A 23,397-nucleotide genomic window follows, 5' to 3' on the forward strand; every position below is an offset into this window, starting at 1 on the left:
AAATTTGATTTTTGGGTATATTTAAGTACATTTCTGTCATTGCCATTAACTCTAGGTTAGACTCCGTCCTACATTTGGGCTGGATATGAGGGGTGCCGGCCAGACCGGGCGTTTGAGGCACCCGTTTAAGTCAAATTTTTTTTACCAAGCCGTCCGCCTAAGCGTTTGAGCCGGGTTGGGTGCCCGGCTGTAGATGCTCTTTTTCGAAAAGGGGCGCTTTATTACTTAAAAGATTTAAGCATTACACCCGGCCTCTGCATAACTAAGATGCACATAGCCAAATAAGGTCCTCTCGCACAAACGAAAAAAAGAGAGGCAAAATACAAAAAAGATCCAAATAACGCTTAAAGCGGAGGGGGGCCAATCCTAAGATCATTCTGCCATCCATATTGGGTAAAAGTATCCCTTGTCGTAGCCTCCAATCGTGTACACACCTCCGTAACTAGGTCTCGATTCTCCACCCGTTGTAGAGAGGACCATAAACGAAGAGTCCCGGTACATCTGATAACCTGCATCAGAGAAATACTTTTACCATTAAAAACCTTATCATTTTTACATAGCCAAAGCAGTCAAATAAAGTGCCCGGCTGTAGATGCTCTTACAAGCGTAAATTGTCCCTAATTACTACATGGGTTAGATAAATCTCAACAATAACAATATATACGGTCTATGAGGGGCAGCAATACATGCAGCAGGTTCTCATGTCATGTCAGCACTCAGGGGCAGCCGGTCTTTAATACTTACTAGAAAGTCGTACTGCGTTTGTAAAACCATGACGAGTAAATCGGAACGGAGGGAGTAGAAAAAAGGAAGGAAGAAAGCTTGCATTGTGTGCTGATATTATGGTAGTGGTGGATGAGAAATGAATGGCCGGATTGGATAGATAGCTCTATCCGATCCCTTCCCTTGAGCTGATACTAGTAGTAGATTTTACTAGTAATTACTCCCTCTGTCCCAAAATGTAAGACGTTTTTTTCACACTCTGGTAGTATGGAAAAACGTCTTACATTTTGAGACGGAGGGAGTAGCTAGGAGTGAGGTGATAATGAACACTGCTAGTAGCTAGTGCTAGTCCAACTCATATCAAGGAACCGTCAATGGTTTGTTTGAATGGACCGTCCGTGGAATTACAGTACTCTTCATCTCCTTTAATTCTTCCACAACAAGAAGAAAGATGCTTCCACAACGACAAGAAGAAACAAGAGGATGAATGAATGAATGAATGATACTTCCACTAAAGGAGTATGTTTAACGACGTGCATGTTGGATCCATGGTGTACTCCATCCATCACCCAGACCCAGACCAGACGACGACCAACCAGCGGGTAGATTAGAATTACATGGATCCAGTGCAGTCCATCCTAGCTTCTCCATCTTAACTACTAACTTGGAGTATGTACTACTCTTATGCTCCTCGATCGCGGCTGCTCATCTAAGGGCTTCTCCAAAGCCGAATCTCAAACCGCCCGTGTATGTCCAACCCTCGTGTTCTCTATGTGTTTCGCCATCTAATATGGTTATGTATCCGTCCGTCGACCGGTACGAAGTTCTTTTATCCGCAATTCGATTCGGAAGCAAATTAGGAAGGGCTTTGTGGGTGTCCGGACAACAGCCACGTAAGACTGCAACACCCAATACCCCTTTCGGACCCCGCGTCTCCATCCTTTCCTTTTTCTCTGCATCTGTTTGCTCTCTCGCCGGCGGTACCGCTCCATCACATCGGCTGCCCGCCAAACCCTTCGTGACCTTGGCACGGGTCACCAAAGTAGCAGCGGCGGTGTCCCTCCGGCGAGGTCACACAAGTAGCGGGGCGGTGGGGGATTTCATTTTCTCTATCAAAGGGGCGGCGAACGTCCGGCGACACGAGTTATGGTTGCGGCGGTGTGGCACACAGGGGCTTCACTCTCGTCTCCCTACTCTTGGTCCAATGGCCAGGACTGGACCAAATATAGTCATCTGGGGATAGTTTTCAAGGAGTGGGACTATCATTTTTTTTAGTAAAGTTGGTTCTAGGGGATCTGCTAGCTAGCTAGCTAGTGCTTATAACTCCCTAAAACTCACTTTGGTTCTCAAATATAGGTTTTAGGGGATCTGCTAGAGATGCACTTACGTCCATATACCTTTCTTAGGGAGCGTACACATAGCCATGCTAAGAAGTCATTGATTAGTCCACATGATGAAGGTGTGCCGAATATCCGAGCCTAATACCAAACGGACATCGCATCAAACCCTAACATCTAAAGCCAGATGCCCCAGCCAGCCACACACTGGACTGGGTCCCATACCGGACCGACGCACTCTCAGAGCCCGCTGCTGGCATATTCCACCGGTCCATCTCCAGAGCAGTAATTGACCCATCGACCTTGCCTAGCCTGCCGTCGACGCCAACACAACGCCAGACAACACCACCATGATGCACGTATCCGTCCACATGCACCCGTCGCCGAACCTCCAACACCTGCTCCAAAAAGATGCGCTCAGGAGGGACAACAACATCAAAGGTACCATCATCGTCTGATCTGGTCGATCCAGATCTAGGGTTTCACCCGAAGCATCGTGAGTAGGGTGACACGACCTGCAACAATGATGCCTCGAGAAGGGAACGACGTCATAGACGCCGCCATCGTCCGCCATGACCGAAGTCGACGCGATTTTCACCGGAAGTCGCCCCCCAACCTCGCAGTGGCTGGAACCGAACGGAGCCTCGCCATGGAGACGAGGGACGCCGTCGGCACACCGGCAAGGAGCCTCCAGCCGCCCCTCACCGGTCCTCCTCGCGCAACCGGCCGACCAAGGCCGTACCGACACGGATCTGGATAGGATGCCACATCCACAGCCATCGGAGCCACCCATGCGCACACAGCCGCCACCCCGCCGGCATGAAGGCTCCATCGCCGCCGCGCAGCAGGGGCGCCGCCCCGGGCCTCCCCACATGAGACGCCCCCTCCGCCTCACAGGGTCCGCCGCGGCGACCACCCGCCCTGGATCTGCGGTGCAGGGTCCGCAGCCACAGCGGCCCTTGCCGGCGGCAGCGACGGCTAGGGATGGAGCAGTGGGGAGGGACCGAAGTCTAGGGATCGGAGGCCCCTGGCGCCGCCCGAAGGGAGGCGGCGAGAGGGAAGGGGAGGGAGACGCGAGGGGAGGGGAGAGAAACACGAACCAAACCAAATGGAATGTCATCATACTGTACAAGCACATGCATTTTCGGCCGGCTGCTGTGCTAATAACATGTCCATCTGATCATCATTCTCATTCCCCGGCGGTACCCTCGATCTCCTTGCAGAAGAAGAAGAAGAAGAATTGAATGAAGGATCCATATGCGTGCGTGCGTATGCCATGATGCATGAGTACATATTAATTATATAGTAGTATGATGATATATGAATGGAATTCAACTGGAATTCTTCCTTGTTAATTCTTGAGTTGAATCGACTAGTTGGTCGTATGTGAATAAATAAATAAATGAATAAATACATATAGTCAGCGGCCCAACCCAATCATGCACGCATACACCATCATCATTCGATTCATCTGCGCGCCCACCAACGTACGTACATACGTACATGCGTACACAAGATCCCGTGCGTATCAATGAATTGATTTCAAACAAGAGATCGGATTCTTGCTACTACATATATACGACTGGCTGTCACCCGTGAGTCCATCAATCACACATATATATTGTTTTCTTAATTATTAGTTAATCTCACACTCGCTCGGTTTTTGCCTGTCTTGCAAAATGTTTACTACTCCCTCCGTCCGGAAATACTTTGTCATCAAAATGAATAAAAGGAGATGTATCTAGACGTATTTTAGTTTTAGATATATTTTTTTTGTCCATTTTGATGACAAGTATTTTCAGACGGAGGGAGTATGTTTTAGCTAGTACGAGACGTTGAATTTCATTTGCAAAAGAAGAAGATGACGTTGAACTGATTCTTCCTAGTCACCAAGACGTTCTTTTCGATGGGAGAAATAATTTGGAAGAAAAAGGTTTTTTTTTCACTATGTTTCTTTGAGAAAACCAATTAATATAACGCGATGGAATTTAAGGGTTTGTCGTTTGTTATTTGTTGTACAAAGACTAGCTAGCAAATCATCCAGCCTCAACCATCGCCTTCAATACCAGACCACGCATGCATTTTCCTTTTTCTCTCCTACCCTAACTAGGAGTAGGAGTAGGAGTAGGAGTAGCAGTAGCATGTCATCTACCGTGTGAAGATGACGAGTATTGACGTCATGGTACAGCTGGATCTCGACGACGGATGTGTCTGGATGGACGAGCACAGTGCGGTGATACTGTTTGGCGCCGTCGACGGCAGGCCTGGCAAGGTCGATGCGTTAGTACCTGCTCGAAAGATGGATATGTGGAAGATGGTGGCGACGACCCATGAGAATGCGTCAGACCAGTTTGTGCCGCAAATCCGGTATGTGGCTTGGTTCTAGACTCCGGCTTTAGTTAGGCTTAGGTCATAGGTCTGGGTATTCGCGGCTCAGACTTACTGCATCCCCTTCATTAATTGGATAGGAGTAGTGACAGATATTGTCAAGATGGTGGATTCAGACATATTGATGTAGTAGTATTACTTTGTAGGGTATTTGTGAATAATGAATAAAATGGATGCATGCATCTTTGAGATGCAGAGGCCGGGGGTCATCATTTTTCTTTGTTCTTTTTAAGAAAAGGGAGGAGTAGCAGTAGCAGTAGGGCGGGCCGTTTTTCCTACTCACATAGGAATTGTGGTGAGTTGAATTGAGTTTGAGTACTAGTACCCCATGCATAGTTGTACACATGAATAAATTCAGCGAGATCGTGAATGGATCGTGTATATGCATGTAGCATATAGCCAGCTAAGCACATGCATGCATGCATGACGTATGGTAAACCTTAATTAACTGGTACGTACTAGTAGTAATTACTCCTAGCTAGTTAGGATCTTCTAGAAGGAGTAGTGTAGTAGTAGCTACGTATGGCATGATGCTTCCTTGTTAGTACTTAAAGATATACGGACGAGACGACCTAGCCCTAGCCCTAGCCCTAGCCCTAGCCAGATGGAAATTTCAATTCAACTCAATGGAATGGAATGCTTCATGCATGCATGTTGTATACTAGAGTACTATTTAATAGGAGTATTTCTTGTGCACAAAGAAAGAAAGAAAGAAAGAAGAAGCCCTAAACCAAAACAACCAATCAATCGTAATTGATAACCTTTTTGTAATTGAAAAGCTTTTCTTTATAATGTATACTACTAGGTATATAGAGTATATTTATATTTTTATGAGGAAAAGGTAGGCGATCCGTCGTTTTCAGGTGCGTGGGTGAGTTGCATACGTAGGAAAGACACAAAGAGACAGGATTGGGTTGGGTTGTTAATTAACGATGGATATGCGAGTGAGTGACGTCTCTGAAATGAAATGAAATGTAGATGAGTTGGAAGCCGTAGCATATGCTCTGGTTTCCGCAAGTTAGACCAGCTTTTGTCTCTTCCTCTTCTTCTTCCTCTAAAGGAGCCGGAGCCGGAATGTATTATTAATTGTGCACCATCTTCATCTTCATCTCCATCTCCATCTCCATTTTCATCTCCATCTCCATCCGTGCGTGCGTGTGATTACTAGTACTAGGACTAGTACTATTAGTAGTTAATAATAATAATAATAAATTGTAAAATGTGGTCAGCAACAGCATGCTGCGTTACTTGCAGCGGGCGCCAAGCTACCTCTCTGCTCTGCTTGCATGGAATGCAATGCTAAAAAATCCTTAGCAAACAAACTTTGACTTGACAAACCCGCCAACTTACCCTTGGTTCCTTCCTTGCTTCGTTATGCTAGTGCTAGACTAGAAACAATAATATTAATAATGTAATGAGGCAGGCTGCTGAGCATGAATGGAATCGTTTCCCACATGCCTATGCATATGCACCGGCCTTCTTCTTATCGTTCCCTTCCCTTCCCTTCCCTTCCCTGCCTTGCCGCTTGGCTTGTATGATTGTATCTCTCTCCTCTATATATGTATGTAGGAGTATGATATTTGCATCTCATCTGCTACCTACGCTGCCACAAGCCAAATCAAGGCAAGGAACAAAATCGGGCGTGCACATGGAGTGAAGATCGCCCATTCCCATTCCCATTCCCAACGCCACTCATCAACGGAGGAGACCAACACCTTCCTTCCTTTCCTTTCCTCCACCACTCTCTCCACTTCTCCAGAGACAAAGACAGAGACCACCACTACCCATCGATCGAGCTTGGCTTGGCTTGGCCATGGATCCTCCTGGCCCGGGGATACAGCTGGGCACGCTCTCCGGCAGCCGCCGCAGCATGGGCTCCTCCTACGGCTCGCGCCGCTCCGGAGGTGGAGGTGGCTCCATCTCCCACTCCTTCCGCCAGCCCGCCGGCGCCGACGACCCCTTCGGCCGCGCCGCATCGCAGCAGGGCCACGACGACGACGAGGAGAACCTCCGATGGGCGGCCCTGGAGAAGCTGCCCACCTACGACCGCATGCGCCGGGCCGTCCTCCTAAGTCACGCTGGTGGCGCCGACGGTGATGAGCTCCAGGGCTTGGTGGACATCGAGCAGCTGGCCAGCGGCGAGGCCGGCCGGGCCCTGCTGGAGAGGGTGTTCCAGGACGACAGCGAGCGGTTTCTGACAAGATTGAGGGACCGTGTGGACCGGGTGGGCATTGACCTGCCGGCGATCGAGGTGAGGTACCAGGGCTTGTCGGTGGAGGTGGACGCCTTCGTCGGCACCAGCGCCTTGCCCACGCTCTGGAACTCGGCAACTAACTTCCTACAGGTTCCATTCCATCCTGCTCTCCTCTACTATTTTTCTCTTCTTTCCTTCATAAATCAGTCTGCTGCTTGGTCTTTTCATTCCGATCCTTTTCCCGCGCGCTCAATCGTACGTCTCTCATAGATAGATAGATTTTCATCAATTAAGTCAAAACAAGACACTAAGATAGATAGATAGATAGAGATAGATAGATAGATAGATAGATAGATACTCTGTCCGTCCAAAAACACTTGTCATTAAAATGGATAAAAGAGAAGGGATATTTGTTTTTACACACCTGGTGGGCCACGTCACCCAGATTTACTTTCTTCACTTGCTCTTCCTCTCCATCCTCCCCTCCCCTCCCACTCCACCCAAGCCCAAGCCCTCCTCCGCGGCGGCGGCCAAAGGAAAGGAAAGGTTGTGACTGAATGGGGTCAGTTCATGCAGCAACGACGACGACGACCACCAGGTCCAGAGAGAAAGAGAGAGAGAGGGGGGGAAGATGCAGCTCAGGTGTTGGACCAAATGTCTGTCTCTAACACCCCAACCCGTCCGCTACGCTCGCGGCTCAACCACACCACACCAGACCAGAGACCACTTCCTATCGTATCCTATCCTATCCTATCCTTAATTGAGTTACCATTGCCTTGCTGTATCAATCAAATTTCCACATCCTCTATGTACTAGTAGTATGTACTGTGCCCACTGCTTCTTTATGACTCTCTGTCTGTCTGTCTGTCTGTCTGTGTACGCAGCGCATGCATCATATGCATCATAGGAACATGATTAATTTGCTTACATACATGATCCATCCATGAAATGAAATGCCCACTGCATGCATGCAGAGTCTTGTCGGACGCCTCGCTTCCTCCAACAAGAAGACCATCAACATACTCCGAAACGTCGACGGCATCCTCAAACCATCCAGGTTTCTTCTTCCTTTCCTTTTCTTTTTCTTTTTCCTTTTTCTTTTTTCTTTTTTCTTTTTCTTTACCACACAAGCCTACTACTACTAGTAGTAACTAATTGTTTCAACATGTATGTATGTACATATATATCAGGATGACCCTTCTGCTTGGACCTCCATCTTCAGGAAAGAGCACACTCATGCGAGCCCTCACTGGCAAGCTAGACAAAACCCTCAAGGTCTGCTTTCTTTCTTTCTTTCTTTCTTTCTTTCTTTCTTTCTTTCTTTCTGTCAGCAGCACTTGATTATTATTTATTTTGCTTATGCATTATGAGTTTGAACGACCGCGCGCGGGCATATACATACAAATAAGAAAGATAAATATGAGTATATATGGCAGGTATCTGGCAGCATCACCTACTGTGGTCATACGTTTGAGGAGTTCTACCCGGAGAGGACCAGCGCGTACGTTAGCCAGTACGATCTACACAACGCAGAGATGACTGTAAGGGAGACGCTCGATTTCTCCAGGCGCTGCTTAGGTGTGGGTGCCAGATATGACATGCTCGCTGAGCTTGCCGCCAGGGAGCGTGAAGCAGGCATAAAGCCAGACCCTGAGATCGATGCTTATATGAAAGCTACTGCCGTGCAAGGACAGCAGACTAACATTGTTACCGATCTTACTCTCAAGGTCAACATGCATGCATCTAATTTAATTTCTCTCTCTCTCTAGGCACATTATTTGACTCTTTTTAACAAGAAGAAAAACCTCACTCTTCTCATCTAACATCTCAGGTGCTTGGGCTTGACATTTGTGCCGATATGCCCATTGGTGACGAGATGATCAGAGGAATTTCTGGCGGGCAAAAGAAGCGTGTAACAACCGGTACGCATGCACATCAATAAAATAAAATAAGCTCAACCACTTACTCCCTCTGTTTCAAAATAGATGACTCAACTTTGTACTAAAGTTAGTTAGTACAAAGTTGAGTCATCTATTTTGGAACGGAGGGAGTAGAAACCAACTTCTTACTTAATTAATGTTGTGTCGTCGTCGTCGATTCGATGGCAGGGGAGATGTTAACGGGACCTGCAAGGGCTTTGTTCATGGATGAGATTTCCACTGGTTTGGACAGCTCTAGCACATTTGAGATTGTGAAATACATAAGGCAGCTGGTCCATGTGATGAATGAGACCGTGATGATCTCCCTCCTACAACCACCGCCAGAGACCTACAACCTCTTTGATGACATTATTCTGCTATCAGAAGGGTACATAGTGTATCATGGGCCACGCGACAACATCTTGGACTTCTTTGAAGCTGCCGGTTTCCGGTGCCCTGAAAGGAAAGGAGTTGCTGACTTTCTTCAAGAGGTCACTTCCAAGAAAGACCAGCAGCAGTACTGGTACCTTGACCAGCAGCAGTATCGTCACGTGTCTGTCCCAGAGTTTGCCCAACGTTTCAAGTCATTCCATGTAGGGCAGCAGATGCTCAAGGAGCTGCAAATCCCTTTTGACAAGTCCAAAACTCATCCTGCTGCCTTGACCACCAACAAGTATGGGCAGTCCAGCTGGGAGTCAATCAAGACAGTGCTGTCGAGAGAGCAGCTACTGATGAAGCGCAACTCCTTCATCTACATCTTCAAGGTTACCCAGTTGATCATCCTTGGGCTCATGGCCATGACTGTGTTCCTCAGAACAAAGATGCCATATGGCCACATCTCCGACGGCGGCAAATTCTTTGGTGCTCTGACTTTCAGTTTAATCACCGTCTTGTTCAATGGGTTTGCTGAGCTACAACTGACAATTAAAATGCTTCCTACCTTCTACAAACAAAGGGATTTCCTCTTCTTCCCCCCGTGGACCTTTGCGCTGGTAACAATCATCTTAAGAATTCCTGTTTCGCTTATGGAGTCCGCGGTATGGGTCGTCCTCACCTACTATGTCATGGGCTTCGCACCTGCTCCAGGAAGGTATATATATATATATATAATGCAATTCTTTCATTTAAGTTTTGAATTGGTAACTTCATCTATTTGCTCATTTCAGGTTCTTTCGTCAGCTTTTAGCTTTCTTTGGTACTCACCAAATGGCAATGGGTTTGTTCCGATTTCTTGGTGCTGTTTTGAAATCAATGGTTGTGGCCAACACCTTTGGGATGTTTGTGATGCTTCTTATTTTCATATTTGGAGGATTTATCATACCTAGAGGTATATATATAAGCACCCAGTCATATATATATATATATAAGCTATTTGCATCGATGAAAGTGAAAGTAAACCTTTTCTGTCTCTGTCCTGATTTTTAATGGGAACAGGTGACATCCGACCATGGTGGATCTGGGCTTACTGGTCATCTCCTATGATGTACAGTCAAAATGCAATATCAGTCAATGAATTCCTTTCTAGTAGGTGGGCCAACGTAAGTTCTTCTTAATTAGAACCTTGTGTGTATATATATATATATATATATATATATATATATATATATATATATATATATATATATATATATATATATATATATATATATATATACTTTTACTTTTGGTTTCTTCTAAGTCGGACAGTACTGAAGGGATCACTTTTGTATCCTAGCTAGTGCTGTTACTGTAAAGGTGACAACATCTCGACTAATACTGAAGCACCTTTTCATTTTTACTACAGACAAACACTGAAGCATCTATCAAAGCATCCACAGTAGGCGAGGCTATTCTTAAATCCAAAGGCTTGTTTACTGGAGATTGGGGATTTTGGATTTCCATGGGAGCCATCCTAGGGTTCACTATTTTGTTCAACATATTGTACATTCTGGCACTTACGTACTTGAGCCGTGAGTACCATTTTCTTCTTCTTCTTCTTCTTCTGGCTTAGATTATTGTTTGACGCCTTAATTAGCAAGGTACTTAGAGTAGTTCTTTTCCAGCTCCCAGCGGCTCAAACACAGTTTCAGACAAGGAGAATGAGAATGTGACAAACACTTCAACACCGATGGGTGAGTTCTCACGTATCCATATTACACTATTGCAGCCGCTAACAATATATACATATATAATGCTAATTTGTCACTATATCTTCACTTGCAATATCTCTAGGTACCAATATTAATGAAGCCACAAACCGACCAACTCAGACTCAAATCACCTTGCCTTTCCAGCCTCTTGCACTATCTTTCAACCATGTAAACTATTACGTGGACATGCCTGCAGTAAGCCTACCTATCTTTCTTCTACTCACAGATATCGGTGTTAGGACATAGATATGATAACATTATCTGCCGATGTGGACAGAAAATACTTTAGGTCCGTCTAACATAAAAATTTCCCAACTTGTGTTTCAGGAAATGAGGGAGCAAGGATTCGCCGAAAGTCGTCTCCAGTTGCTCTCTGATATCAGTGGTGCTTTTAGGCCAGGTGTTCTGACAGCATTAGTTGGTGTGAGTGGAGCTGGGAAAACCACTCTAATGGATGTCTTGGCAGGAAGGAAAACTAGTGGATCTATTGAGGGAAGCATCACCCTCTCTGGTTACCCTAAAAAACAAGAAACTTTTGCCCGCATCAGTGGCTATTGTGAACAGACTGATATCCATTCACCAAATGTTACTGTCTATGAATCCATTCTCTACTCTGCCTGGTTGCGTCTTTCCTCGGATGTTGACGAAAAAACAAGAAAGGTACCATATACGTTGAGAGAGACTCAAGTAATTAAAGATGCGGTGTTTGAAACTTTAACTCTAGCTAGTTGTTTCCATCTAAAGAAATTAATCTTCACCCTCGCTCGCAGATGTTTGTGGAGGAAGTCATGACTCTTGTAGAGCTTGATGTCTTGCGTAATGCTATGGTTGGTCTCCCTGGAGTGGACGGGTTATCCACTGAACAAAGAAAGAGACTGACAATTGCCGTCGAGCTGGTAGCAAATCCTTCAATCATATTCATGGATGAGCCAACTTCTGGTCTTGATGCTAGAGCCGCGGCCATTGTAATGCGCGCGGTGAGAAATACAGTCAACACTGGGCGAACTGTGGTTTGCACAATCCATCAACCCAGCATCGATATATTCGAGTCTTTTGATGAGGTACTCTCTCTCTCTCTCTCTCTCTCTCTCTCTATATATATATATATATATATATATATATATATATATATTATATTCTGTTACAACTTTTAGAAATGCAACTAACTCACGATTGGTTCCTTTTGTAGCTTCTGCTTATGAAAAGAGGAGGACAGGTTATTTATGCTGGTGAACTTGGTCGCCACTCTTATAAACTTGTTGAATATTTTGAGGTTAGTTCCCTTAGCTTACATGTTTCGATTGGGCAGCAATTTTTTTTACTAATTTGTAATTGAATTAAAACCCATGATGTTGTTATTGCATTGCAGGCAATTCCAGGTGTTGAAAAGATCACAGAAGGATATAATCCCGCAACATGGATGCTGGAAGTTAGCTCCCCCTTAGCCGAGGCTCGCCTGAACGTAAATTTTGCTGAAATTTATGCTAATTCTGATCTGTATAGGTAAGTAGCCAACCTTTCACTATTCTTATGCGATGGTTGTTGAAACAGAGTGCCAAAGTTGCAATTGTTTTCTATATATGCACACTGAGTTCCTATTTCTTAAATGTGTGCAGGAAAAACCAAGAACTTATTAAGGAATTAAGCATTCCCCCGCCAGGCTACGAGGATCTCTCATTTCCTACCAAGTATTCTCAGAATTTCTACAACCAATGCATTGCAAACTTCTGGAAGCAATACAAATCATATTGGAAGAATCCGCCCCACAACGCCATGCGCTTTCTCATGACGATGATCAATGGCCTTGTATTTGGCACGGTGTTTTGGCAGAAAGGGACAAAAATGTATGATCCTGTTTTGCTATTGTTTGCTAGTTTTGAATGATTATATAGGAGTACGTAGCTTCTATGGAGTTGCTAATGCCTTTTTCTTCTTCTTCTTCTTCTTCTTCTTCTTCTTCTTCTTCTTATGTTTGATTTTTGTGCAGAGGCTCGCAACAAGATCTGTTCAATCTACTCGGAGCCACATATGCTGCTGTCTTCTTCCTTGGGGCTGCCAACTGCATCACTGTTCAGCCTGTTGTGTCAATCGAGCGAACGGTTTTCTACCGTGAAAAGGCGGCAGGGATGTACTCTCCGTTATCCTATGCATTCGCTCAGGTAATATTTTGTTGTTTAGTTTGATTGAGAATTCATTCATTCATTCATAATATAAGGAGCAAAGTCTGAGGATTGTGCATTGGTGCAGACATGCGTGGAGGTGATCTACAACATCGCGCAGGGGATTGAATACACGGTGATCATCTATGCGATGATTGGATATGAGTGGAAAGCGGCAAAGTTCTTTTATTTCCTCTTCTTCATAGTTTCAAGCTTCAACTACTTCACATTGTTTGGCATGATGCTGGTATCATTGACCCCGTCTTCCATGCTCGCAAACATACTGATATCGTTTGTACTCCCTCTTTGGAACCTGTTTGCTGGGTTCCTCGTCGTCAGACCGGTAAGCAAAGAAAAATTAAGCAACGCATGCATTAGCCAGATTCGTTGGTTGGGTCAAGACTGATGATTGGTTGGTTGGTGCTATTGTTGCAGTTGATACCGATCTGGTGGAGGTGGTACTACTGGGCCAACCCTGTGTCATGGACCATCTACGGCGTGGTGGCGTCGCAGTTTGGCGACAACAAGAGTCCTCTGAAGGTCCCCGGCGGGAGCGACACGTTTGTGAAGCAGTTCTTGGAGGACAATCTGGGCATCAAGCACGATTTCCTTGGGTATGTGGTGCTGGCGCACTTTGCCTTCATCATCGCCTTCTTCTTTGTGTTTGGCTACTCCATCAAGGTGTTGAACTTCCAGAAACGTTAGGGCAATGTTTATTTTATTTATCATAGCGTTTGTTTGTGTGTATATGAATGGAGTAATGTATAGTAGAAAGAGTAGAGTTGACAAGGGAAATTGTTGCATAGATAGGCCAGACCTGGTGGTATAAATTAGAGGAATGAGACCTATTTTTTTTCTTCTTTCGGTTCTGTTTCACCATTGATATTAAATACGGAAAAGTTCATTTTTGGTGTGAAACTAGTCTAAAGCAGTTTGGTCCTCAATTCTATCTCTACTACGCACGTACTAGTTGGAAGTATTTATCACTCGACTCGCCTCTCCCTCCCTCCCTCCCTCCCTCCTCTGATATTCTACAGTAGGTATCATGCATGCATGCATGGGATTAGTGCTTTGAATTGATTTGATTTGAATTGGTGGCATATCAAATTTTTGCCGGCAACGAGAAAACAGATCCAGCAAGTCAACATGGCGTGGTCCGCAGCGGATTCGACACTATTCTTTTTTCTGCTTTCCTCTGCTTCTATTCTCTTTTTTGGCATCGCCTCTATTCTTTTTTTTTCTTTTTTGCAGGGTTGGCATCGCCTCTATTCGAAAAGCCGGAGAATAGAATGGGGGATGTTCTGTAATGGTTTTTGATATACTTAAGTATATAATGCATGCAGATGAACCGGCAACGGATGCACGGTGACCGAACATCTATATTGAGGGCCTGCATAATTTTTTCGAAGTGGCTGAGGCAAACAAGCAGAATGGTTTTATGTATTGTCCATGTACTGTCTGTGGGAATACGAAGGATCACTCTGACTCGAAAACCCTTCATGTCCACATGATTGAGAAGGGTTTCATGCCACACTATAATTTTTAGACAAAGCACGGAGAAAGAGGGCTTATGATGGAAGACAATGAAGAAAAAGAGGATGATGGCAACCATCCTATGTTCCCTGAATACTGTGATACTGCAACACGGGAAGCTGAAGATCAAGAGCATGGTTTTGGGTACCACCCGAGAAAAACGGATACCGGGCGGTTACCGCGTTTCTCGCCGCCCCACGAGAAATACCTATCCCGAGCAAAAAATACCGAATTTTTTGAATAATTTGAATTTGAACGCTACAGGTCTAACAAATAAGCTTTGGCTCTCATTTGAGGCAACGCTTTTACTCTGGCGTAGTGGTAGCCATCTGTTATGCGCCTCTAGAGGTAACTGGTTCGAGTTCTCCTCTCGGACTTTTTTCTGTTCTTTTTGTTATTTTTCAGAATAGGCAGTAAAAAAAATGACAGTCCAGAGATTCGAACTCTCGACGTCAACACAGCTAACGGCGCGCGTAGTTCAGGTAACACTGAGCTAGTACCTCTTTTCTGACTTACATCAGTTCAAGGCATTATTATATCTAAGTAAAAATTGTTTGAATTCAAAATTCAATTGTAAATTTCGTCCAATTTTTTTTCGGTATTTCTCGGTAACCGTGGTTACCGGGAATATCGCCCACCCACGAGAAAATTTGCCTATTTGGGATCCAAAACCTTGATCAAGAGGCACCAGACGATGTGCCCGATGATGATCTTTGCCGGGTCATTGTTGATGCACAGAGAGAACGCGAAAATGAAATCGAGAAGTTGAAGTTCGTTTGCACGTTAGAGGATCACAAAAAAGGGGTGTACCCAAATTGCGAAGATGACAACACAAAGCTCACACTAGAATTGCTGCAATGGAAGACAGACAATGGTGTAGCTGACAAGGGATTTCAGAAGCTACTAAAAATAATGAAAAAGAATCTTCCAAAGGATAACGAATATATTGCGAGACATTACTTACGAAGCAAAGAAGGTTCTATGCCCTCTAGGATTGGAGGTGCAGAAGATACATGCATGCCCTAATGACTGCATCATCTACCACAGTGAGTACAAGAATTTGAACGCATGCCCGGTATGCGGTGCATTGCGGTATAAGATCAGACGAGATGACCCTGGTGATGTTGAGGTCGAGCGCCCCAGGAAGAGGGTTCCTGCCAAGTTGATGTGGTATGCTCCGACAATACCACAGTTGAAACGTTTGTTCAAAAACAAAAAGCATGCCAAGTTGATGCAATGGCACAAGGAAGACCGTAGGAAAGATGGGAAGTTGAGAGCACCCACTGATGGGTCGCAGTGGAGAAAAATCGAGAGAAAGTTGGGGGACTTTGCAGGTGATGCAAGGAATGTATGGTTTGGTTTATGTGCAGATGACATTAATCCTTTTGAGGAGCAGAGCAGCAATCATAGCACCTGGCCCGTGACTCTATGTATCTATAACCTTACGCCTTGGTTGTGCATGAAACGGAAGTTCATTATGATGCCAGTGCTCATCCAGTGCTCATCCAAGGCCCTAAGCAACCCTGCAACGACATTGATGTGTACCTAAGGCCATTAGTTGAAGAAGTTTTACAGCTGTGGAATGGAAAGGTGTACATGTGTGGGATGAGCACAAACAACAGGAATTTGACCGACATGCATTGCTGTTTGTAATCATCAATGATTGGCCTACTCTTAGTAACCTTTCAGGACAGACAAACAAGGGATACCACGCATGCACGCACTGTTTAGATGATACCAAAGTATATATTTGGACAAATGCAAGAACAATGTGTACCTGGGACATGGTCGATTTCTTCCGACCAAGCATCTCTTTAGAAAGAAAAGCAAGCATTTCAAAGGTGAGGCAGATCACCGGAAGAAGTACGTCCTCCGTATTGGTGATGACATACTTGATATGGTCAAGGATTTACAAGTAACCTTTGGAAAGGATCCCGGCGGACAATCTATTCCGAATGACACTGAGGGACGTGCTCCCACGTGGAAGAAGAAATCTATATTTTGGGACATACTATATTGGAATGACCTAGAGGTCCGCTCTGCAATCGACATGATGCACATGACGAAGAATCTTTGTGTGAAACTGCTAGGCTTCTTGGGCGTGTATGGAAAGACAAAAGATACACTGGAGGCATGGGAGGACCAGCAACATGTGCACGAAAAAGACGACATGCATACAAAGAAGTATCAAGGTCCTGCCAGCTACGCTCTTACCAAAGAAGAGAAGGAAATCTTCTTTAAATGCCTTCTCAGTATGAAGGTCCCGTCTAGATTCTCGTCCAATATAAAGGGAACAATAAATATCCCAGAGAAAAAGTTTCAGAACCTGAAGTCTCATGACTGCCACGTGATTATGACGCAATTGCTTCCGGTTGCATTGAGGGGGCTTATACCAGAAAACATTTGATTAGCCATTGTGAAGCTATGTGCCTTCCTCAATGCAATCTCTCAGAAGGTAATCGATCTAGAAATCCTACCACGGTTACGGAATGATTGGTGCAATGTTTTGTCAGTTTTGAGTTGGTGTTCCCACCATCCTTCTTCAATATCATGACGCATGTCCTAGTTCATCTAGTCGATGAGATTGCCATTATGGGTCGTGTATTTCTACACAATATGTTCCCCTTCGAGAGTTTCATGAGAGTCTTAAAGAAATATGTTCGAAACCGTGCTAGGCCTGAAGGAAGCATCTCCATGGGCCATCAAACAGAGGAGGTCATTGGGTTTTGTGTTGACTTTATTCCTGACCTTAAACCCATTGGTGTCCCTCAATCGTGGTATGAGGGGAGACTGAGTGGAAAAGGCACACTAGGAGCGGATTCAATAATATGTAGGGACGGGCATTCTTGGGCTCAAGGACACTACACAGTTCTACAGAATTCTACCTTGGTGACCCCGTGTGTCAATGAACACAAGAGTATTCTATGCTCCAAACAACCGGAGCATATTGATGACTGGATTACATGTGAACACATCGGGACTTTGGGCAATTGGTTGCAAACACATTTATACGTCTCCAACGTATCTATAATTTTTTATTGTTCCATGCTATTATATTATCTGTTTTGGATGTTTTATATGCATTAATATGCTATTTTATATTATTTCTGGGACTAACCTATTAACCTAGAGCCGAGTGGCAGTTTTTGTTTTTTCCTTGCTTTTGAGCTTCACAGAAAAGGAATACCAAACGGAGTCCAAACAGAATAAAACTTCATGATGATTTTTCTTGGACCAGAAGACACCCAGGAGACTTGGAGTTCAAGTCAGAAGAGCCGCGAGGCGGCGCCAAGGGTGGAGTGCGCGCCCCCTACCACGTGGGCCCCTCATGACCCCCCTGACCTAGTTCTGCCTCCTATATATATGGGTTGTATGCTGTTTTCCATAGATTTGAGGCTGACTTGTGCGCCTACTATAGGTTGACGCGTATGCTTTCCTAAAAAAAAGGTTGACGCACACGCAACGCCCTATCAACTTAGTCAACACACAAGAGCAGTGACTGTTGGATGTCCATCCAACGGCTGTCGTGCTTCTTCAATCACTGCTCTTCCTGCTCCAGCCGCTCAAACAAGCATCGGCGGGACTGCCTGCTCCCTCCTTCCGTGGCCGGCTATGCTTCCCCGCAGGCCTCACCACCCCACCATACTCCCATCGCTGGCCTAGCCATCCCTCTACTCACCCACACATGCTATTATTTTCCGGGGACGGCAGACGAACCAGTAAACCCTCGTACTCCTCCGTGTGGGAAACAACTGTCGAGTCTTCCCTAGCTCCGTGTCGTTCCCTTCCTAGGCCTCGCCATCGTCCACCGCCCTGGTGCTCTCGGCGCGACCTGGTCAACATGGTCAATGAACGACATCCATCGGAAGTGGACTATACGTGGAGAGGCTGACAGCTGGGTCCACGACCGCACGCAAGGAAATGCCTCCTTATTACACGCAAAATAATGATTCCTCCACCTGACAGCTAGGAACCACGGGAAGGGCCTCTGTATTTCGTGAAAAAAACATTCCCCCCGCTGACAGTCGGACCCACCAATTATATCTTCGCACGCAAGGAAGTGCCTCCTTATTATGCACAAAAAAATGAATACCCCCTGCTAGCTGGGACCCACCATAGTGGCTGGCTGACTTGTGGGACTACTAAGTTGACGGGGACGGAGGGCTTTGTCAACTTAGTCAATACTCCAGTGACCGTACGATGTCCATCCAACGGCCATAGTGCTTCTTCAACCTCTGGTCTTCTTGCTCCAGCCGCCCAAAGCAGCCGGTCGTGCCGCCTGCTCCTGCCTCCCATGGCCGGCTGTGCTGCCGCAGAGGCCTCACCGCCCCCATACTACTCCCACCGCTGGCCAGACCATCCCTCCACTCACCCACACCCCCTGTTATTCTGTGGCAATGGCAGCCTCACACCCCAACCGAACCAGTGAACCCTCGTACTCCTCTCCGCGTGGGCATCCACTGCCGCGTCTTCCCCATCTCCGCGTCGTCCCCTTCCTAGGCCTCGCCGTCATCCACTACCATGGTGCTCTCGGCGCGGCATGGTCAATATGGTCAACGGCCGACTTCCATCGGAAGAGTACTCTACGTGGAGAGGCTGACAGCTGGGTCCACGACAGTCGCAAGGAAGTGCCTCCTTATTACGCGGAAAATAATTATTCCTCCACCTAACAGCAGGGACCCACCGGACGGGCCACTGTATTTCGTGAAAAAAACATTTCCCCCTGACTGCTGGGACCCACCGGACAGGCCACATATTTCGCGAAAAAAACGATCCCCCGCTGTCAGCTCGGACCCACCGGAAGTGCCTCCTTATTACGCACAAAAAAATGAATACTCCCCTCCTAGCTGGGACCCACCTTGGTGGGAGGCTGACTTGTGGGCCTACTAAGTTGACGGGGACGGAGGGCTTTTTCAACTTAGTCAATATGAACGATTCTAGCTCCAGTGACCGTACGATGTCCATCCAACGGCGGTAGTGCTTCTTCAACCTCTGGTCTTCTTGCTCCAGCCGCCGAAAGCAGCGCCGATCGTGCCGCATGCTCCTGCCTCCCGTGGCCGGCTGTGCTGCCGCGGAGGCCTCACCGCCCCTACTATTCCCACCGCTGGCCAGGCCCTGCAGCGATGGCAGCCTCACACCGTAGCCGAACCAGTGAACCCTCATACTCCTCTCCGCGCGGGCTTCCGCTGCCGCGTCTTTCCTGGCTCCGCGTCGTCCCCTTCCTAGGTCTCGTCGTCGTCCACCGCCCTGGTGCTCTCGGCGCGGTGTCGTCAACGTGGTCAAGGAACGACTTCCATCGGAAGAGTACTGTACGTGGAGAGGCTGACAGCTGGGTCCATGGCGGCCGCAAGGAAGTGCCTCCTTATTACGCACAAAATAATTATTCCTCCACCTGACAGCAGGGACCCGCCGGATGGGCCACCGTATTTTGCGAAAAAAAACATTTTCCCCTGACTGCTGGGACCCACTAGCTACATCTTCGCACGCAAGGAAGTGCATCCAAAAAAAATGATTTGCCCCCCTGACTGTTGATACGTCCATTTCGCATCATGCTTTTATGTCAATATTTATTGCATTATGGGCTGTTATTTCACGTTATGTCACAATACTTACGACTATTCTCTCTTATTTTACAAGGTTTACATGAAGCGGGAGAATGCCGGCAGCTGGAATTCTGGGCTGGAAAAGGAGCAAATATTGAAGGATTATTCTGCGCAACTCCAAAAGTCCTGAAACTCCACAGAATACCTTCAAGTATCTACCTATATCTACCTATGGATTGAGTAAGATCCTTCAAGTAAGTTGTCATTGGTGCAAGCAATAAAAATTGCTCTCTAAATATGCATGACTTATTAGTGCAGAGAAATAAACTTTGTACGAACTTGTTGTGTTCGCAATAAAAGCGACGGACTGCATAATAAAGGTTCACATGCAAGGGGCAATATAAAGTGATGTTCTTTTGCATTAAGATTTTGTGCATCAAACCTAAACGCGCATGACAACCTCTGCTTCCCTCTGCGAAGGGCCTATTTTTTATTATTATCCTCTACCTTATGCAAGAGTCACGGTGATCTTCACCCTTCCTTTTTCATTTTATCCTTTGGCAAGCTCAGCATGTTGGAAAGAACATGATATATATATATATCTAATTGGATGTGGGGGAGCATGAATTATTATTGTTGACATTACCCTTGAGGTAAAAGGTTGCGGGGCAAAAAATTATAAGCCCCTATCTTTCTCTGTGTCCGATTAAAACTCTGTAACCACAAGTATCGCGTGAGTGTTAGCAGTTATGAAGGACTAAGTGATAGTTGAGTATGTGGACTTGCTTTTAAGCTCTGACATAGACTCTTTCCGATGTTATGATAAATTGCAATTGCTTCAATGACTGAGATTATAATTGTTGGTGCCCAATAAAGTTTCTGATTCATATTTTTGCTTTGTAAAAAGATCATCACTAGAACATAAGTAATCATATGACAAAATTTATATATGTTGTTGTTATGAAGTAATCATGATGCCTTCATGTCCGTATTTTATTTTTATCGATGCCTCTACCTCTAAACATGAGGACATATTTATTGTTATCATCTTTTCGCTTGAGGACAGCGAGGTCTAAGCTTGGGGGAGTTGATACGTTCATTTTGCATCATGCTTTTATGTCAATATTTATTGCATTATGGGCTGTTATTTCACGTTATGTCACAATACTTATGGATATTCTCTCTTATTTTACAAGGTTTACTTGAAGAGGGAGAATGCCGGCAGCTGGAATTCTGGGCTGGAAAAGGAGCAAATATTGAAGGACTATTCTGCGCAACCCGAAAAGTCCTGAAACTCCACGGAATACCTTAGAATAAATAAAGAAAAATCATCGCCAAAGATGAAGGCCAGGGGGCCCACACCCTGCTCACGAGGGTGGGGGCGCCCCCCGGGCGCGCCCCCCTACCTCGTGGGCCCCCTGGTGGCTCTCCGACGTCCATCTTCTCCCATATGAAGTCTTTCGATGAGAAAAAAATACGAGAGAACCTTTCGGGACGAGACTCCGCCGCCACGAGGCAGAACCAATCTAGGGCTCTGGCAGAGCTGTTCTGCCGGGGACACTTCCCTCCGGGAGGGGGAAATCATCATCATCGTCATCACCAACGCTCCTCTCATCGGGAGAGGGCAATCTCCATCAACATCTTCACCAGCACCATCTCATCTCCAAACCCTAGTTCATCTCTTGTATCCAGTTCTTGTCTCCAAGTCCGGGATTGGTGCTAGTAGGTTGCTAGTAGTGTTGATTACTCCTTGTAGTTGATGCTAGTTGGTTTATTTGGTGGAAGATCATATGTTCAGATCCTCTATGCACAATATTACCCCTCTGATTATGAACATGAATATGCTTTGTGAGTAGTTACGTTTGTTCCTGAGGACAAGGGAGAAGTCTTGCTATTAGTAGTCATGTGAATTTGGTATTCGTTCGATATTTTGATAAGATGTATGTTGTCTAACCTCTAGTGGTGTTATGTGAACGTCAACTACATAACACTTCACCATTATTTGGTCCTAGAGGAAGGCATTGGGAAGTAATAAGTAGATGATGGGTTGCTAGAGTGACAGAAGCTTAAACCCTAGTTTATGCGTTGCTTCGTAAGGGGCTGATTTGGATCCATATGTTTCATGCTATGGTTAGGTTTACCTTAATACTTTTGTTGTAGTTGCGGATGCTTGCAATAGAGGTTAATCATAAGTGGGATGCTTGTCCAAGTAAGGTCAGTACCCAAGCACCGGTCCACCCACATATCCAATTATCAAAGTACCGAACGCGAATCATATGAGCGTGATGCAAACTAGCTTGACGATATTCCCATGTGTCCTCGGGAGCGCTTTTCCTATTATAAGAGTTTGTCCAGGCTTGTCCTTTGTTACAAAAAGGATTGGGCCACCTTGCTGCACTTCATTTACTTTTGTTACTTGTTGCTCGTTACAATTTATCCTATCACAAAACTATCTGTTACCACTTATTTCAGTACTTGCAGAGAATACCTTGCTGAAAACCGCTTATCATTTCCTTCTGCTCCTCGTTGGGTTCGACACTCTTACTTATCGAAAGGAATACGATAGATCCCCTATACTTGTTGGTCATCAAGACTCTTTTCTAGCGCCATTGCCGGGGAGTGAAGCGCCTTTGGTAGGTGGAATTTGCTAAGGAAAAATTTATTTAGTGTGCTGAAATTTTCTGTCACTTGTTACCATGGAAATTAATTGCTTGAGGGGCTTGTTCGGGGTATCTTCACCCCGTCCGGTTGAGCCAAGAGTTGCTCCTCAACCTACTGAACCTACTGAACCTATTGAAAATGAAACTGCTTTTCAGATTCCTTCGGGTATGATGGAAAAACTGCTAGCTAACACTTTCGCAGGAGATGGAACAAAGCATCCTGACGAACATCTACGCTTTGTGGATGATATTTGTGGACTATTTAAGCTCGCAGGTATGCCCGATGATGCCATTAAGAGGAAGGCTTTCCATTTATCTTTGGAGGGAGACGCATTGACATGGTATAGGCTATGTGATGATACGAGATCATGGAACTATAAAAGATTGAAATTGGAATTTCATCAAAAGTATTACCCTATGAATCTTGTTCATCGTGATCGCAATTATATATATATATATATATATATATATATATATATATATATATATAAAATTTTTGGCCTCGCGAAGGAGAAAGCATCGCTCAAGCTTGGGGGAGGCTTAAATCAATGTTATATTCATGCCCCAATCATGAGCTCTCAAAATTGACAATTCTCCAGAATTTTTATGCTCGGCTTTCGGATAATAATCGCACCATGCTCGATACTTCTTGTGCTGGCTCTTTTATGATGAAGTCTATTGAATTTGGATGGAATTTATTGGATAGAATTAAACGCCACTCTGAAGATTGGGACCTCGACGAAGGTAAGGAGTCAGGTATGACACTTAAGTTTGATTGTGTTAAATCTTTTATGGATACCGATATTTTCTGT

The 23,397-nt window shown here is 45.4% G+C and overlaps 1 protein-coding gene across 1 annotated transcript; it reads left to right on the plus strand.

Moving 5' to 3' along the window:
• The first annotated feature begins 5,970 nt into the window (after positions 1-5,970).
• LOC123114528 (ABC transporter G family member 48) lies at positions 5,971-13,767 on the plus strand. Its single transcript, XM_044536046.1, has 19 exons — positions 5,971-6,792; positions 7,617-7,699; positions 7,833-7,917; positions 8,079-8,369; positions 8,474-8,564; positions 8,751-9,651; positions 9,728-9,888; positions 9,996-10,099; positions 10,345-10,510; positions 10,604-10,672; positions 10,773-10,885; positions 11,018-11,350; positions 11,461-11,751; positions 11,880-11,963; positions 12,060-12,193; positions 12,307-12,534; positions 12,678-12,849; positions 12,938-13,192; positions 13,285-13,767. Exons 1-19 carry the CDS (start codon positions 6,262-6,264, stop codon positions 13,552-13,554), a joined length of 4,362 nt encoding a protein of 1,453 aa, XP_044391981.1. The 5' UTR covers positions 5,971-6,261; the 3' UTR covers positions 13,555-13,767.
• Positions 13,768-23,397: the final 9,630 nt, after the last annotated feature.

The sequence above is a fragment of the Triticum aestivum genome, chromosome 5B (genome assembly GCF_018294505.1).
Source record: "Triticum aestivum cultivar Chinese Spring chromosome 5B, IWGSC CS RefSeq v2.1, whole genome shotgun sequence".
Taxonomy (NCBI): Eukaryota; Viridiplantae; Streptophyta; class Magnoliopsida; order Poales; family Poaceae; genus Triticum; species Triticum aestivum.